The 18,313-nt window shown below is 42.8% G+C and overlaps 1 protein-coding gene across 1 annotated transcript in view; it reads left to right on the forward strand.

Annotated features, from left to right (window-relative positions):
- USP35 (ubiquitin specific peptidase 35) overlaps positions 1-18,313 on the forward strand; it is a 78,337-nt gene that overhangs the window by 10,109 nt on the left and 49,915 nt on the right. The window contains exons 5-7 of the mRNA XM_007187593.3: positions 426-527; positions 1,955-2,113; positions 6,512-6,705. Of these exons, the coding sequence (XP_007187655.2) occupies positions 426-527; positions 1,955-2,113; positions 6,512-6,705 (455 nt within the window). The remainder of the gene's footprint in view (positions 1-425; positions 528-1,954; positions 2,114-6,511; positions 6,706-18,313) is intronic.

Consider the following 18,313-nt stretch of genomic DNA (forward strand, 5'->3'; position numbering starts at 1 on the left):
GTTGGTGGGCCCCTGTCCTAGCCCCGGCTTCTGGCCTTTCCTGCTAGTCTCTTGCCAGGGGCAATGCACGCGGGCTCCCACCGAAGCTCGCTGTGACCTGGGACAATTCACTGCTTCTCTCTGGGCTTCAGGTTTCCACTTGTCTCTGGGCTTCAGGTTTACCCCATTCATTCTTCTGACTCTTCATTCAAGTGTGTGTGTCTGTCACTTTTGTCCGTCCATCCATCCATCCATCAGATATCTAACTGTCTTGCTGTCTCACCATCCATCCATCCACCCAGGTCTGTGAGCACCTCTGTGTTCTTACTCCCACATGGGTCTGCTGCTTTAACTCTGGCATCTCTGGCCCCCTTTCAGGCCTATGGCTACACTTGGCCTTGGGTGGCCCAGGCCTGGGGAACTCCTGACCAGAGGCTTTCTTCCAGGTTTTCTCCAAGCTTCTGTATCCCATTGTCCGGGGAGCCGCCTTGTCTGTCCTCAAGTACATGCTCCTGACCTTCCAGCACTCCCATGAGGCCTTCCACCTGGTAAGGGCCCCTGCGTGTTGCCCCGAGGATGGCCGGTCCTGCATCCTCCACAGGTCTGGCTGGAGGCCAGACATGCTGTCTCTGTTGGGGCTTAAGGGGTTGGGGCTTGAAGCCCAAGACCTCCAAGTCCTGGACGTTAGGACTGGAGGAGACTTGAGACCCAATTTTACAGATAGAAAACTGAGGCCAAAGAATGGGTGTGACCTCCCCATGGGCCCCGAGTAGAGTGACAGGCCTAGAATGATGGCAGCTGTGTTACTTGGGTGCCAGCTGTGTGGCAGGCACAGTGCTAAAGACAGTCCACATGTTCATTCATTTTACTCCCGGAGTAGCCCCAAAGGGAGGTTCTATCATTTTCCCCATTTTTCAGCTGAAGAAACTGCAGTTTAGAGAGATTAGGTTGCATGTCCCAGGTAACAGCTGGTGAGCGGTACAAAGAAGATTCCAGCTGGGTTGGTCTGACTCCTGATCCGGTGTCCTTCCTAGCTTCTCATGGTCCTTGGTCACTGCAGAAACTTTATGCTTCCTGATTTGTGCAGTGGGAAAAGCACAGAACCAGGGATTGGGGTTATGTGGGGTAGAGTCCCAGCTCTGTCATTTACTAGATGAGGTGACCTCGGGCCAGGCATTTACCTCTCAGGGCCTGGGTTGGTGGGACAGGATTAGATGAGGTGACATTTATCAAGAGCCTGCCATATTCTAGGGACTTGATAGATATTTATTTCTTTTCATCCTTCTCCCGAGCTCCCCTGCTCCCAGTTTCTGTGGCCTGACTCTTCCGTCCCTGGGACACTATGGTGTAGCTCCCCTGTGGGTTTGAAAGTTAACACTGTAGCACAGAGGAAAGAAATGGACTTTGAGTTCAGACAGACCTGGCTCAGACACCAGCTTCTCCCAGAACCCATGGTGAAATCCTTAGCAAATTACATAACCTCTCTAACTTTAATTTCTTCTCTATAAGATGGGGATAGTAATCGCCACATGTCACTGTGAGTGCTTGACATATAAACGTTTGCTGCTGCTCATGTTCTGTCAGAGCTGCCACCAGCTGACCACATTGTGGCCCCAGCATCACTCCTGGGTGACAGAATAGCCCTGGTCACTCAGACCTTCAGGCTCTTCAGGCAGGTTGGTTGGCTGATACTTAATAGCTGGGGCTCAGTCTCAGGCCTCCCCTTAGCTGTGAGGAGGGAATTATTTGTCCCATTAAACAGATGAAGAGACTGAGGAAGAGTATCCAAGGTCATGTATCTTGTAAAGAGAGTCACCTGCCTGCAGAGCTCAGAGCCCCATGCAGGTAAGGGGCACAGTGGTCAGGTGGGCAAACCTCCTTGCTTCAAGGAGCTCTGGCTGCTTCCAGCACTGACCACCAGCGCATGTCTCAGGTGGGTAAACTGGTGCTGACTAACCCCGCTCTGCTCTCACAGCTCCTCCCTCACATCCCCCCAATGGTGGCCTCTCTGGTCAAGGAGGACTCCAACTCGGGGACCAGCTGCCTGGAGCAGCTGGCGGAGCTGGTCCACTGCATGGTGTTCAGGTTCCCGGGCTTCCCGGATCTGTACGAACCCGTCATGGAAGCCATCAAGGTGAGTGACAGTCCCCACTGCTGCGCCCTGCTCTGAGGAGGGTGTGCCGATTTGGGCTTTGCTCAAGGCCACACCACAGGTTAGTGGCAGCCCTCTATCCTTTGGTCCCTGGCTGTCTCCCATTACCTCCCCCAGCCTATCCTGTGCTTCAGGCACACCGAGCCACCTGCCATTTCCCCAGATGGGTCTTCCTCTCTCGATTGTTCTGAGCCTTTGCATATGCCGATCTCTCGAACTTAAACTCCTCTCTTGTTCTGCCTGGATAGCTCTCATTGCTACTAAGCCTTCTTCCTGAAGGCTCTGCTCAAGTGTTTCTCCCTCGGGAAGCCTTCCCTGATAACTCTAAATTACACCTCCCCGCACTGTGCCCCTCAGCTGGGTCATGGCCTCTCTGAGCTTCCACAGCCCTAGTGTATCCCTCAGTCACACATTGTCACTGTCTGTATGTCTGTCTCCTCTTAGACTGAGCATTCCAGAGCAGAGATGGTTTACAATTGTTCACAAGACTTATGCCCTACTCTGTGCCAGGCCCAGGCTGGGAACTGGGGACACAGGCATGAGGCAGACCATGTCTCCTCCCTTTGAGGAGCTCACAGCGTAGAGGGGTGACTGACGTGTTTACCCGCAACTGTGATCTAAGCAGCTTATGAAATGAGGGTCAGCCTGAGAGCGGTGAGGAGGCAGAGGAGGGAAAGATCTCCAGTTAGAGGAGGAGGCTGCAAGGAAGAAAGGGCTTCTGAACCGGGCTTGCTGGGTTGCTAGGACAATAACATTTGTAGCTAGAGTCACACTTGGCAGTGTCTTCCCATATATTTTGTCTTCTGTTGCTCACTAGAAACCTGTGAGGCAGGTACTATTGTTATTTCAGTTTCAAAGATGAGCAGAATGAGACTTGGAGAGGTTTGGTGTCTTATGCAGTCATGGAGGTAGTGGGAGATGCAGCGAGGGCTGAGGGTTGCTGAGCCCTTTCCCATTGCTTGATACAGAGGGCAGGTCCAAGTGTGGGTGAAAGACATCCAGGTAAGTGGTGGCCCTTTTAGAACCTCTGATCTGACTTCCATTTCTGTAACACAGCAGATAAGTAACCTGAGAAGTGTCCCATTACAAAACACCTAGAAATGCTTGTTAAAATGTAACAGATGTCTTTTTAAGTACATAGCTGAGCTTGCAAGAGAGCCAGGGGGAATCCCCAGGGGCCAAAAAGGAAGAGAAAACCAAATTCCAGAATGGTAAATGAGAGGTGATACTCTTTTGCCCTGGCTGGGGAAGGGCGGTGGGTGAGATGGCCAACCTCAAACCCCAAGAGGCTTGAGCCGGTGGGGACAGGAGTTAAGGCTTAGGGTCTGCCCCCAGAAGGGAATTAGCACTGAGAGACCCATGAAAGGCTTTACCATTAGCAAAAGGGTGTTCTAGAAAAAATACACATAGTTCCAAGTAGACATCAAGGAAGGTTCTCTGGCTTGGTCTGGGCTCTGGGTTGGGAAAAAAGAAACTGTCATTATTGGATGGCTCTCATGTGGGTTTAGGGGTTCAAATTCTTATCTTCTTTGGTGTTGTAGCACCCTAAGCTCATTGAAAGTAGTCATAAACTTGTAATACCCAAGGATTGCCTAATAGAAACAGAAATGAAACTGCTTTCAAGCCACAGAGATAAAATTCTACTAAAGATGAGTTTATAATCCCCAGATTACAAAACACATAAGGAAACAATCCACCATGAGTGAGAGTTGGTAGATACAACAAACAAGACCTCTGGCATTTACTTGGATTTTCTTAGGTTTTCCAACTTAATGTGAGAAAGAGATTTTTTTTTTTAAAACAATAGAAGTAGCTGCCTTGCTAGATCATGAGCTCCCTGGCACTGGAGGTGGTTGAGCAGAGAAGACAGGACTTAAACCTGTTGGAAGTGACTGTTACTGTGAGTTTCTGATGGGCAGGGACCATGTCATTTTGATCTCTGTGTCTAATAAATGTCTGAGTGAATGAACAGGACTGTAGTGTGAAGTATGGTATCATGGAGATGTGCACAAAGAGGAGGGAGCACGGCCCTGCCCTGGGCACCAGGGGAAACCTACGCTGAGTGAGATCCAGGCTTTGCACATTAGAGGCTATGGTCTGATCCAGCGGGCAAGGTGAGTCTGCAAATACTTATACAACTAGGTGTAGGGAGTTAGGCTCTATAAGACAGGTATAGATAGTGTGGGACCCCCACTTAAGAAGATTCTGGAAAGTCTTCTGGAGAGGGGATATAGGAGTTAGACCTTGAGGGATAGGGACCGGCAAGAGGAGGCCCCCAGACAGGTCAGTCGGTAAGGTGTGGGAGCAGGAATGTGCAAGTACTGTTTGGTGGTAAAGTGTGGTGGAGGGGAGGGAAGATCAGAAAGATAGGCAGAGTAGAAGGTGGTGAAAACCAGGCTGCGTGACTGCTTGGTCCAGCCGATCTGGGCTTCTCAAACGTTTCTTCTGAAGTACTTGACCTCAGAGGAGGGAACTTACCCCAAGCAGCCTGACACAAGCTCAGAGTTTCTCTAAAATCTCATTTTATCTCAGAGATTCAAGTATATACTTCATAATCATAAACACTTGTTTTAATTTAAACATTTTTCTTCCTTGAATATTAGTGAATTTAGCTCTAGGAAGGTGTGTGACATTTGTCCTATGGCTTTGACTACCCCTTGCTACAAGCCAGTTTGAGAGGCAAGGCAGCAAAGTATTCATGGGGTTTTATTGTTTATAGAATTCTTTCATATGTGTTATAGGAGTACATCCTTTGTATACAAGCTTCTTTATAAATTCTGGAAAGTTCTCTCACTTAGGCAGTTGTACTAAGTCATGGCAGTTTCTCTGGGAGCTGTGGTTCTTGCTGAGGGAGCTACATGGTATGTAGATTTCCAGTAACATGAGGAGCTTGAAAGGTATTTGAAAGTTTTTGTTTTATTCTCTTTATTCGCCTAAGAGTACAGAGTTACCTTCTTTGGGAAAAAGCATTTGATTTTTTTTTTTCTAGTGTGCATATTTTTGCATCTTGTGTGCTTCTGTTGGGGGGTGGGGTGTTGGTTCTGTCATTTTTTTTTTTTTAGCTTTGATTCTTTTTTTAAAAAATTTAATTTAATTTTTTAATATATACAGCAGGTTCTTATTCGTTATCTATTTTATACTGGTTCTGTCTTTTTGTCCCTATTTGTTCACGTTGTGTGTGGGGTGGGGATTGGATAGGGGATAATAGGAAGAAAAAAGAAGGGACTAAGAGAGAAGATACTGAGCCTTTATCTTCTTATCTTGCCTCAGACAGCTACTATATTTTTTATCATCTGTGAGAGGTGACTGACTAATCTGATAAATTATCTGATAAACGATCCTGGGAAATGAGTGAGCAGACGTGTTAAACGACTGCTTGAGCCAGACCTTCTGCAGCGACGAGGGCTTTCAGTGTAAGCTGGTCTGAAGCTCAAGGGCCTTGGACAAATCTAGGAACTGTGCTCAGGATCTGGAAACGAGAACGGGGCTGGAGGAACTGTCATGAATATCGCTTAAATCTACTAAGTAATACTGCATTATGCTTAGGTATTTTTTCCTTAAAATATGTCATTATTAGAACCAGTGCTTGGTAATATTCTTTTCAGTGCAGCTGTTTAATGTGAAAAAGGAAAACGAGTGGGAAAGCATGCTAATCCCCGAGCCCATGACCAAGGACCCATACCTCAGACCCCCAAGATCCTCCCATCCTCCCCCGTCCTGACTGTAGGATCAAGTTCGGGGTTGGGGTAAGGGATTACTGATTCAAAAAAGCTGACTCTGCAAACTTTAAAGTAGAGGAGGTAAAAACAAGAGCAAGCACTGTGTAAGTATAGAGTGCCAAACTGATATAAGGTAGGAGTATCCTCACTTGACAGATGAGCAAACTGAGGTCCAGGGACGTTAACTGACTGAGTCAGAGAGACTCACTGACCACAGCCAGAGAGCTGTGAGGACAAGAGTCAGGACCAGGGTTGAGATCTCGACACTGCTGGATTGGGCCAGTGGGCCAGTGTTGTCATTGCTTACAGTCTGTCACATCCTGGGCTCATCTAACATATAGTAGATTCCTCGCTTATTGCCTCTAAGAAAATTCTTTCTCTATCTGGGTCTTAGTTTTTTCATCTACACGGTGGGGATTTTACCCCTTTCTTAAGGCAGTTGTGGCATGAAAGATCATGTAGAAGGCCCACACATCAAGATGAAAACCTAGAACATGTTTGAAAGCAAGGGGGTGTTCTCACACATGTCTAGGACATTTTTGGAGTGGTATGCTTGGGCAGGTGTGTAGTAGGCTGTAGTCCAAGAAGGCTTCCCAGAGGAGGTGATATTTTTAGAGCTAAACCTGGTGCCCACTGTCCTGCTGGCTTGTTTCCTCCTCAGGACCTCCATGTTCCCAATGAGGACCGAATCAAGCAGCTGCTGGGGCAGGATGCCTGGACCTCGCAGAAGAGTGAGCTGGCTGGCTTCTACCCCCGGCTCATGGCCAAGTCAGACACTGGCAAGATTGGTTTAATCAATCTGGGCAACACGTGCTATGTGAACAGCATCCTTCAGGCCTTGTTCATGGCTTCCGAGTAGGTGCTGCTTTTGTATTCCCTGTCTGCCCCTGCTTCTCTCCTCTGGGCTCCCTGGTGTGCGGGGGGTGAGGTAGGGGTTGGAGAGGGTGGATCCTGCTTTGTGTTATCGGCATAATTCCCTGAGGTCTATGGGTATGTGAAGGGCAGGTGAGAGTTCCCAGAGGGCTCCAGGCCATTGCCAAGGCAGTAGGTCAAGACCGGATGGGAACTTGAGATGGGGATTCAGGGGCTCAGCTGCAGTGGGAAGGGAGTCTGCTCTGGGTTGGTCGACATCACTGACTTTTCTGCTAGAGTCCGTGGGGGTGGATAGTGTCTTCCACAGTAGGACTTCCACTCACCCTGGCGTTAGATGCCCCCTTTTACTAAAACAAAATCTTTATCATCAATGGCTACCTATCCAACTTATGGCTTGCTTAGTACATTCACATTGTTGTGCAACCGTCACCACCATCCATCCCTATAACACTTTTCATTTTGTAAATCTGAAACTCTGTGCCTATTAAACACTGACTTCCCATATTCTCATTCTCCCCTCCCCACAGCCTTTGGCTACCACTGTTATATGTTTTGTCTCTCTGATTTTGTCTCTACTTTAAGTACCTCATATAAGTGAAATCGTACAGTATTTGTCTTTTTGTGATTGGCTTATTTCACTTAGCAAATGTCCTCAGGGTTCATCCATATTGTAGCATATTTCAGAATTTCTTTCCTTTTTTAAGGCTGGATAATATTCCATTGTGTGTATAAACCACATTTTGGTAATCTGTCCATTGGTAGAGTGACAGACACCTGGGTTGCTTCCATGTTTTAGCTGTTGTGAATAATGCCACTATGAACATGGGAGTACAAATATCTCTTCGAGACCCTGCTTCTGATTCTTTTTTTTTTTTTTTTTTAAAGATTTATTGATTGATTGATTGCTATGTTGGGTCTTCGTTTCTGTGCTAGGGCCTTCTCTAGTTGTGGCAAGCGGGGGCCACTCTTCATCGCAGTGCGCGGGCCTCTCACTATCGTGGCCTCTCCTGCTGCGGAGCACAGGCTCCAGATGCGCAGGCTCAGTAGTTGTGGCTCACGGGCCTAGCCGCTCCGCGGCATATGGGATCTTCCCAGGCCAGGGCTCGAAACCGTGTCCCCTGCATTAGCAGGCAGACTCTCAACCACTGTGCCACCAGGGAAGCCCCCTGCTTCTGATTCTTTCGGTTACATACCCAGAAGTGGAATTGCTTGGTGATATGGTAGTTCTGTTTTTTAGTTTTTTTGAGGAACCTCCATATCGTTTTCCACACTGGCAGCACCAGTTTACATTCTCACCAACAGTGCACAAGGGTTGGGATTTCTCTACATCCTCCCAACACTTCTTTTCTGTTTTTTTGATAATAGTCATCCTAATGGGTGTGAGGTGGTATCTCATGATAGTTTTTAATTTGCAGTTCCCTAATGATTAGCGATGTTGAGCATCTTTTTATGTGTTTATTGGCCATTTGTATGTCTTCTTTGGCAAAAGGTCTGTTTAAATCCATTACGTAGTTTTGAATCAGGTTGTTTGTTTTTTTTTTGTTGTTGTTGTTGAGTTTGAGGAGTCCTTTTGTATATTCGAATATTAATCCCGTATCACATACATGATTTGCAAATTTTTTTTAACTTTTTATTTTATATTGGAATATAGTTGGTTAACAATATTGTGATAGTTTCAGGTGTACAAAGTGATTTTCAGCAAAGTGATTCAGTTATACATATACATGTATCTATTCTTTTTCAAATTGTTTTCCCATTTAGGTTGTACATAATATTGAGCAGAGTTCCCTGTGCTATGCAGTAGATCCTTGTTGGTTATCCATTTTAAATGTAGCAGTGTGTACATGTCAATCCCAAACTCCCTAACTATCTGTTCCCCCCACCCTTCCCACCTGGTAACCATAAGTTCTTTCTCTGAGTCTGTGAGTCTGTTTCTGTTTTGTAAATAAGTTGATTTGTATCATTTCTTTTTAGATTCCACATATAAGCAATATTATATGATACTTGTCTTTCTCTGTCTGACTTACTTCACTCAGTATGACAATATCTAAGTCCATCCTTATTGCTGCAAATGGCATTATTTCATTCTTTTTAATGGCTAATATTCCATTGTATATATGTACCACATCTTTATCCATTCCTCTGTCGATGGACATTTAGGTTGGTTCCATGTCTTGGCTATTGTAAACAGTGTTGCAGTGAACATTGGGGTGCATGTATCCTTTTGGACCATGACCATGTTTTTCTCCAGATGTATACCCAGAAGTGCAATTACAGGATCATATGGTAGCTCTATTTTTAGTTTTTAAGGAACCTCCATACTGTTCTCCATAGTGGCTGTACCAGTTTACATTCCCACCAACAGTGTAGGAGGGTTGCCTTCTCTCCACACCCTCTCCAGCATTTATTGTTTGTGGATTTTTGATGATAGTCATTTTGACTGGTGTGAGGTGATATCTCATTGTAGTTTTGATTTGCATTTCTCTAATAATTAGTGATGTTGAACATCTTTTCATGTGCCTCTTGGCCATCTGTATGTCTTCTTTGGAGAAATGTCTATTTAGGTCTTATGCCCATTTTTTTTTTTTTTTTAAATTTATTTATTTATTTATTTATTTATGGCTGTGTTGGGTCTTCGTTTCTGTGCGAGGGCTTTCTCCAGTTGCGGCAAGCGGGCGTCACTCTTCATCGCGGTGTGCGGGCCTCTCACTATCGCGGCCTCTCTTGTCGCGGAGCACAGGCTCCAGACGCGCAGGCTCAGTAATTGTGGCTCACGGGCCTAGTCGCTCCGCGGCATGTGGGATCTTCCCAGACCAGGGCTCGAACCCGTGTCCCCTGCATTGGCAGGCAGACTCTCAACCACTGCACCACCAGGGAAGCCCTTATGCCCATTTTTTGATTGAGTTGTTTGTTTGGATGATATTAAGCTGCATGAGCTGTTTGTAAATTTTGGAGACTAATCCCTTGTCAGTCACATGATTTGCAAACATTTTCTCCCAATCTGTGGGTTGTCTTTTCGTTTTGTTTATTGTTTCCTTTGCTGTGCAAAAGCTTTTGAATTTAATTAGGCCCCATTTTTAAATTTTTGTTTTCATTTCTATTACCCTGGGAGATGGATCGAAAAAAATACTGCTGTGATTTATGTCAGAGAATGTTCTGCCTGTGTTTTCCTCTAAGAGTTTTATAGTGTCCAGTCTCACATTTATGTCTTTAATCCATTTTGAGCTTATTTTTATGTATGGTGTTAAAAAATGATCTAATTTCATTTTTTTACATGTAGCTGTCCGGTTTTCCCAGCACCGTTTGAGTTTTTTATTTTTGGCTGTGTTGGGTCTTTGCTGCTGTTTGTGGGCTTTCTCTAGTTGTGGTGAGCGGGGGCTACTCTTTGTTGTGGTGCGTGGGTGTCTCATTGAGGTGGCTTCTCTTGTTGCAGAGCACGGGCCCTAGGCACACGGGCTTCAGTAGTTGCAGCAGGCAGGCTCAGTAGTTGTGGCTTGTGGGTTCCAGAGCGCAGGCTCAGTAGTTGTGGCGCATGGGCTTAGTTGCTCCACGGCATGTGGGATCTTCCCGGACCAGGGATCAAACCCGTGTCCCTTGCATTGGCAGGTGGATTCTTAACCACTGCGCCACCAGGGAAGTCCCCCCAGCACCATTTGTTGAAGAGACTGTCTTTCCACCATTGTATAGTCTTTCCTCCTTTATAGCACATTAATTGACCATAGGTGCGTGTTATTTCTGGGCTTTTGATCTATGTGTCTGTTTTTGTGTCAGTACCATGCAGTTTTGATGACTATAGCTTTGTAGTATAGTCTGAAGTTAGGGAGCCTGATTCCTTCAGCTCCTTTTTTGTTTTTCTGATTGCTTTGGCTATTCTGGGTCTTTTGTGTCTCCATACAAATTTTAAGATTTTTTGTTCTAGTTCTGTGAAAAATGCCATTGGTAATTTGATAGGGATTAATTTATTGATCAAATTAATTGATTCAATCTACATTGAATCTATAGATTTCCTTGGATAATGTAGTCATTTTGCCAATATTGATTCTTCCAATCCAAGAACATGGTATATCTTTCCATCTGTTTGTGTCATCTTCAGTTTCTTTCATCAGTATTTTATAGTTTTTGGAGTACAGGTCTTTTGTCTCCTTATGTAGGTCTATTCCTACATAAGGAGGAAAGGTCTATTCCTAGGTATTTTATTCTTTTTGATGTGATGGTAAATGGGATTGTTTCTTGAATTTCTCTTTCTGATCTTTCATTGTTAGTGTATAGAAATGCAACAGATTTCTGTATATTAATTTTGTAACCTGCAACTTTACCAAATTCATTGATGAGCTTAGTAGTTTTCTGGTAGCATCTTTAGGATTTTCTATGTATAGTATCATGTCATCTGCAGACAGTGATAGTTTTACTTCTTCTTTTCCAATTTGGATTCCTTTTATTTCTTTTTCTTCTCTGATTGCTGTAGCTAGGACTTCCAAAACTGTGTTGAATAAAAGTGGCGAGAGTGGACATCCTTGTCTTGTTCCTGATCTTAGATGAAATGCTTTCAGCTTTTCACCATTGAGTATGATGTTAGCTGTAGGTTTGTCGTATATGGCCTTTATTATGTTGAGGTAGATTCCCTCTATGCCCACTTTCTGGAGAGCTTTTATCATAAATGGGTGCTGAATTTTGTCAAAAGCTTTTTCTTCATCTGTTGAGATGATCATATGGTTTTTATTCTTCAATTTGTTAATGTGGTGTATCACACTGATTGATGTGCAGATATCGAAAAATCCTTGCATCCCTGGGATAAATCCCACTTGATCATGGTGTATGATCCTTTTAATGTATTGTTGGATTTGGATTGCTAGTGTTTTGTTGAGGATTTTTGTGTCTATGTTCATCAGTGATATTGGCCTATAATTTTCTTTTCTTATAGTATCTTTGTCTGGTTTTGGTATCAGGGTGATGGTGGCCTCATAGAATAAGTTCGGGAGTTTTCCTTCCTCTGCAATTTTTTGGAAAAGTTTCAGAAGGAAAGGTGTTAGCTCTTCTCTAAATGTTTGATAGAATTCGCCTGTGAAGCCATCAGGTCCTGGACTTTTGTTTGTTGGGAGTCTTTTAATCACAGTTTCAATTTCAGTGCTTGTGGGTGGTCTGTTAATATTTTCTATTTCTTTCTGGTTCAGTCTTGGGAGATTGTACCTTTCTACGAATTTGTCCATTTCTTCCAGGTTGTCCATTTTATTGGCATATAGTTGTTTGTAGTAGTCTCTTGTGATCCTTTGTGTTTCTGTGGTGTCAGTTTTAACTTCTCCTTTTTCATTCTAACTTTATTGAATTGAGTCCTCTCCCTTTTTTTCTTGATGAGTCTGGCTAAGGTTTATCAATTTTGTTTATCTTTTCAAAGCACCAGGTTTTAGTTTCATTGATCTTTGCTATTGTTTTGTCTCTATTTCATTTATTTCTGCTCTGATCTTTATGATTTCTTTCCTTCTACTATAGGTTTTGTTTGTTCTTCTTTCTCTAGTTGCTTGAGGTGTAAGTTTAGGTTGTTTATTTGAGATTTTGTTGTTTCATGAGGAGAGATTGTACTGCTATAAACTCTCTCTTAGAACTGCTTTTGCTGCATCCCATAGATTTTGGATCATTTTGTTTTTGTTTTCATTTGTCAACATGTATTTTTTTATTTCTTTGATTAATTCAGTGATCCATTGGTTGTTTAGTAGCATATTGTTTAGCCTCCACGTGTTTGTGTTTTTTACAGTTTTTTTCTTGTAGTTTATTTCTAGTCTCATAGCATTGTGGTTGGAAAAGACGCTTGATATGATTTGAATTTTCTTAAATTTACCACAGCTTGCTTTGTGGCCCAGCATGTGGTCAGTCCTGGAGAATGTTCCATGTGCACTTGAGAAGTGTATATTCTGCTGCTTTTGGATGGAATGCTCTATAAATATCAATTAAGTTCATGTGGCCTAATGTGTCATTCAAGGCCTGTGTTTCCTTATTGATTTTCTGTCTGGATGATCTGTCCATTGATGAAAGTGGGGTGTTAAAGTCCTCCACTATTATTGTGTTACTGTCGATTTCTCCCTTTATGGCTGTTAGTATTTGCCTTATATATTGAGGTGCTCCTATGTTGGGTGCATATATATTTACAGTTGTTATATCTTCTTGGATTGACCCCTTGATGATTATGTAGTGTCCTTCTATGTCTTTTCTTTGTTACAACAGTCTTTATTTTAAAGTTTGTTTTGTCTGATATGAGTATTGCTACTCCAGCTTTCTTTTGATTTCGACTTGCATGGAATAACTTCTTCCATCCCCTCACTTTCAGTCTGTCTGTGTCCCTAGCTCTGAAGTGGGTCTCTTGTAGACAGCATATATATGGGTCTTGTTTTTGTATCCATTCAGCAAGCCTGCGTCTTTTGGCTGGAGCATTTAATCCATTTACAGTTAAGGTAATTATCAACATGTATGTTCCTATTGCCATTTTGTTAATTGTTTTGGGTTTGTATTTGTAGGTCTTTTTTCTTCTCTACCTCTTTTGTTCTCTTCTCTTGTGGTCTGATGACCATCTTTAGTGTTGTGTTTGGGTTGCTTTTTCGTTTTTGTGTGTATCTACTGTAGTTTTGGGTTTGTTGTTCCCTTGAGGTTTTGATATAGCAGTCTGTAGGTGTACAAGTTTCTTTTTTAATTTTTTAAATTTTTATTTTATTTATTTATTTTTGGCTGTGTTGGGTCTTTGTTGCTGCACGTGGGCTTTCTCTAGTTGTGGTGAGCGGGGGCTACTCTTCGTTGTGGCGCACGGGCTTCTCATTGTGGTGGCTTCTCTTGTTGCGGAGCAACTACAGTAGTTGTTGCGCGTGAGCTCTAGAGTGCAGGCTCAGTAGTTGTGGTGCATGGGCTTAGTTGCTCCACGGCATGTGGGATCTTCCCAGAACAGGGATCAAACCTGTGTCCCCTGCATTGGCAGGTGGATTCTTATCCACTGCTCCACCAGGGAAGCCCACAAGGTTGTTTCAAGTTGCTGATCTCTTCCTCGCCTAGAGGAGTTCCTTTAGCATTTCTTGCAAAGCTGGTTTCATGGTGCCGAATTCTCTTAGCTTTTGCTTGTCTAAAGCTTTTGATTTCTCCATCAAATCTGAATGAGAGCCTTGCTGGGTAGAGTATTCTTGGTTGTAGGTTCCTCCCTTTCATCACTTTAAATAGTGATGAAAGGCCAGTTCTTTCTGGTAGGCAGAGTTTCTGCTGAGAAATCAGCTGATAACCTTATGGGAGTTCCCTTGTATGTTATTTGTCGTTTTTCCCTTGTTGCTTTTAAAATTTTTTTTCGTCTTTAATTTTTGTCAGTTTGATTACTGTGTGTCTTGGCATGTTCCTCCTTGGGTTTATCCTGCCTGGGACTCTCTGCGCTTCCTTGACTAGGGTGAATGTTTCCTTTCCCTTGTTAGGGAAGTTTTCAGCTATTATCTCTTCAAATGTTTTCTCAGGTCATTTCTCTCTCTCTTCTCCTTCTGGGACCCCTATAATGTGAATGTTGGTATGTTTAATGTTGTTCCAGAGGTCTCTTAGAGTGTCTTCATTTCTTTTTATTCTTTTTTCTTTATTCTGTTTCATGGCAGTGATTTCCACTATTCTGTCTTCAGGTCACTTATTTGTTCTTCTGCCTCAGTTATTCTGCTATTGATTCCTTCTAGTGTATTTTTCATTTCATTTATTGTACTGTTCATCTCTGTTTGTTCTTTAGTTCTTATAGGTCTTTGTTGAACATTTGTTGCATCTTCCTGATCCTTGCCTCCATTCTTTCTCCGAGATCCTGGATCATCTTCACTATCATTATTCTGAATTCTTTTTCTGAAAGTTTGGCTATCTCCACTTCACTTAGTTGTTTTTCTGGGGTTTTATCTCGTTGCTTCATCTGGGACATAGTCCTCTGCCATTTCATTTTGTGTAACTTTCTGTGATTGTGGTTTTTGTTCGGCAGGCTGCAGAATTGTAGTTCTTCTTGCTTCTACTGTCTGTCCTCTGGTGGATGAGGCTATATAACAGGCTTATGCAAGCTTCCTGATGGGAGGGAGCAGTGGTGGGTAGAGCTGGGTCTTGTCCATCTGGTGGGGAGGGCCATGCTCAGTAAAACAACTTTAATCCACTTGTCTGCTGAACGGTGAGGTTGTGTTCCCGGTGAGGTTGTGTTCCCTCGCTGTTGGTTGTTTGACCTGAGGCAACCCAGCATTGGAGCCTACAGGCTGTTTGGTGGGGCTAATCATGGCCTCTGGGAGGGCTCTTGCCAATGAGTACTTCCCAGAACTGCTGCTTCCAGTGTCTTTGTCCCTGCAGTGAGCCACAGCTCCCCCCTCACCACTGCAGGAGACCCTCCAATACTAGCAAGTAGGTCTGGCCCAGTCTCTTATGGAGTCACTGCTTTTTTCCCCTGGGTCCTGGTGCACACAAGACTGTGTGTGCCCTCCAAGAGTGGAGTTTCTGCTTCCTCCAGTCGTGTGGAAGTCCTGCAGTCAATCCCGCTGGCCTTCAAAGCCGGACTCTCTGGGGAGTCCTCCTCTCATTGCTGGACCTCCAGGCTGGGAAGCCTGACACGGGGCTCAGAACCTCACTCCAGTGGGAGAACTTCTGTGGTATAATTGTTTAACAGTTTGTGGCTTGCCCACCTGGCGGGTATGGGATTTGATTCTATTGCACTTGAGCCCTGCCTACCGTCTCGCTGTAGTCTCTCCTTTGTCTTTGGATGTAGGGTATCTTTTTTGGTGGGTTCTAGCATTTTTCCGTTGATGGTTGCTCAGCAGTTAGTTGTGATGCTGGTGCTCTTGCAAGAAGGGGTGAGTGCACGTCCTTCTACTCCACCATCTTTCCAAATATTTTTTCCCAGAGCCTTCTGCGGTTGCCTTTTCACTCTGTGGATAGTCTTTTTTTGTTGTTGTTTTTTGTTTTTTTATATATTTATTGGAGTATAGTTGATTTACAATGTTGTGTTAGTTCTGCTGTATAGCAAAGTGAATCACTTATACATGTATATATATCCACTCTTTTTTAGATTCTTTTCCTATATAGATCATTACAGAATATTGAGTAGAGTTCCCTGTGCTATGCAGTAGGGCCTTACTAGTTATCTATTTTATATTTAGTAGTGTGTATATGTCAATCCCAATCTCCCAATTTATCCCTCCTCTCCCCATGCCCCCCACCCTGTAACTGGTAAACATAGTTTTTTTTTTTTGACACAACAGCCCTTTTATTTTATTTTATTTTTTGAATTTTTGAATTTTATTTAATTAATTTTTTATACAGCAAGTTCTTATTAGTTATCCATCTTATACATATTAGTGAATATATGTCAATCACAATCTCCCAATTCATCACACACAAACACACATACACACACCCCCCGCCCCCCGCTGGCACTTTTCTCCCTTGGTGTCCATATGTTTGTTCTCGACATCTGTGTCTCTGTGACATCTGTGACATCTGTCTTGAAGAATCCTTGCACCCCTGGGATAAATCCCACTTGATCATGGTGTACGATCTTTTTAATGTATTGTTGGATTCTGTTTGCCAGTATTTTGTTGAGGATTTTTGCATCTATGTTCATGAGTGATATTGGTCTGTAATTTTCTTTTTTTGTAGTATCTTTGTCTGGTTTTGGTATCAGGGTGATCGTGGCCTCACAGAATGAGTTTGGGAGTGTTCCTTCCTCTGCAATATTTTGGAAGAGTTTGGGAAGGATGGGTGTTAGCTCTTCTCTAAATGTTTGATAGAATTCACCTGTGAAGCCATCTGGTGCTGGACTTTTGTTTATTGGAAGATTTTAATCACAGTTTCAATTTTATTACTTGTGATTGGTTTGTTCATATTTTCTATTTCTTCCTGGTTCAGTCTTGGAAGGTTATACCTTTCTACGAATTTGTCCATTTCTTCCAGGTTGTCCATTTTATTGGCATATAGTTGTTTGTAGTAGTCTCTTATGATCCTTTGTGTTTCTGTGGTGTCAGTTGTAACTTCTCCTTTTTCATTGATTTGTGTCCTCTCCCTCTTTTTCTTGATGAGTCTGGCTAATGGTTTATCAGTTTTATCTTCTCAAAGAACGAGCTTTAAGTTTTATTGATCTTTGCTATTGTTTTCTTTGTTTCTATTTCATTTATTTCCGCTCTGATCTTTATGATTTCTTTCCTTCTGCTAACTTTGGGTTTTGTTTGTTCTTCTTTCTCTAGTTCCTTCAGGTGTGAGGTTAGATTGTTTATTTGAGATTTTACTTGTTTCTTGAGGTAGGCTTGTGTTGCTATAAACTTCCCTCTTAGAACTGCTTTTGTTGCATCCCATAGGTTTTTGGATCGTCGTGTTTTCATTGTCATTGTCTCTAGGTATTTTTTGATTTCCTCTTTGATTTCTTCAGTAATCTCTTGGTTATGTAGTAACGTATTGTTTACCCTCCATGTGTTTCGGTTTTTTACGTTTTTTTCCCTGTAACTGATTTCTAATCTCATAGCATTGTGGTCAGAAAAGATGCTTGATATGATTTCAATTTTCTTAAATTCGCTGAGGCTTGATTTGTGACCCAAGATGTGATCTATCCTGGAGAATGTTCCGTGCACAGTCAAGAAGAAAGTGTAATCTGCTGTTTTTGGATGGAATGTCCTATAAATATCAATTAAGTCTACCTGGTCTATTGTGTCATTTAAAGCTTCTGTTTCCTTATTAATTTTATGTTTAGGTGATCTGTCCATTTGTGTAAGTGAGGTGTTGAAGTCCCCCATATTACTGTGTTACTGTCGATTTCCTCTTTTAGAGCTGTTAGCAGTTGCCTTATATATTGAGGTGCTCCTATGTTGGGTGCATATATATTTATAATTGTTATATCTTCTTCTTGGATTGATCCCTTGATCATTATGTAGTGTCCTTCCTTGTCTCTTGTAACATTCTTTATTTTAAAGCCTATTTTATCTGATATGAGTATTGCTACTCCAGCTATCTTTTGATTTCCATTTGCATGGAATATCTTTTTCCATTCCTTCACTTTCAGTCTGTATGTGTCCCTAGGTCTGAAGTGGGCCTCTTGTAGACAGCATATATATGGGTCTTGTTTTTGTATCCATTCAGCAAGCCTGTGTCTTTTGGTTGGAGTATTTAATCCATTCACGTTTAAGGTAGTTATCGATATGTGTGTTCCTATGACCATTTTCTTAATTGTTTTGGGTTTGTTTTTGTAGGTCCTTTTCTCCTCCTGTGTTTCCCACTTAGAGAAGTTCCTTTAGCATTTGTTGTAGGGCTGGTTTGGTGGTGCTGAATTCTCTTAGCTTTTGCTTGTCTGTAAAGCTTTTGATTTCACTGTTGAATCTGAATGAGATCCTTGCTGGGTAGAGTAATCTTGGTTGTAGGTTCTTCCCTTTCATTACTTTAAATATGTCACGCCACTACCTTCTGGCTTGTAGAGTTTCTGCTGAGAAATCAGCTGTTAACCTTATGGGAGTTCCCTTGTATGTTATTTGTCGTTTTTCCCTTGCTGCTTTCAATAATTTTTCTTTGTCTTTAATTTTTGCCAATGTGATTACTATGTGTCTTGGCATGTTTCTCCTTGGGTTTATCCTGTATGTGA

The sequence above is a fragment of the Balaenoptera acutorostrata genome, chromosome 9 (genome assembly GCF_949987535.1).
Source record: "Balaenoptera acutorostrata chromosome 9, mBalAcu1.1, whole genome shotgun sequence".
Lineage (NCBI taxonomy): Eukaryota > Metazoa > Chordata > Mammalia > Artiodactyla > Balaenopteridae > Balaenoptera > Balaenoptera acutorostrata.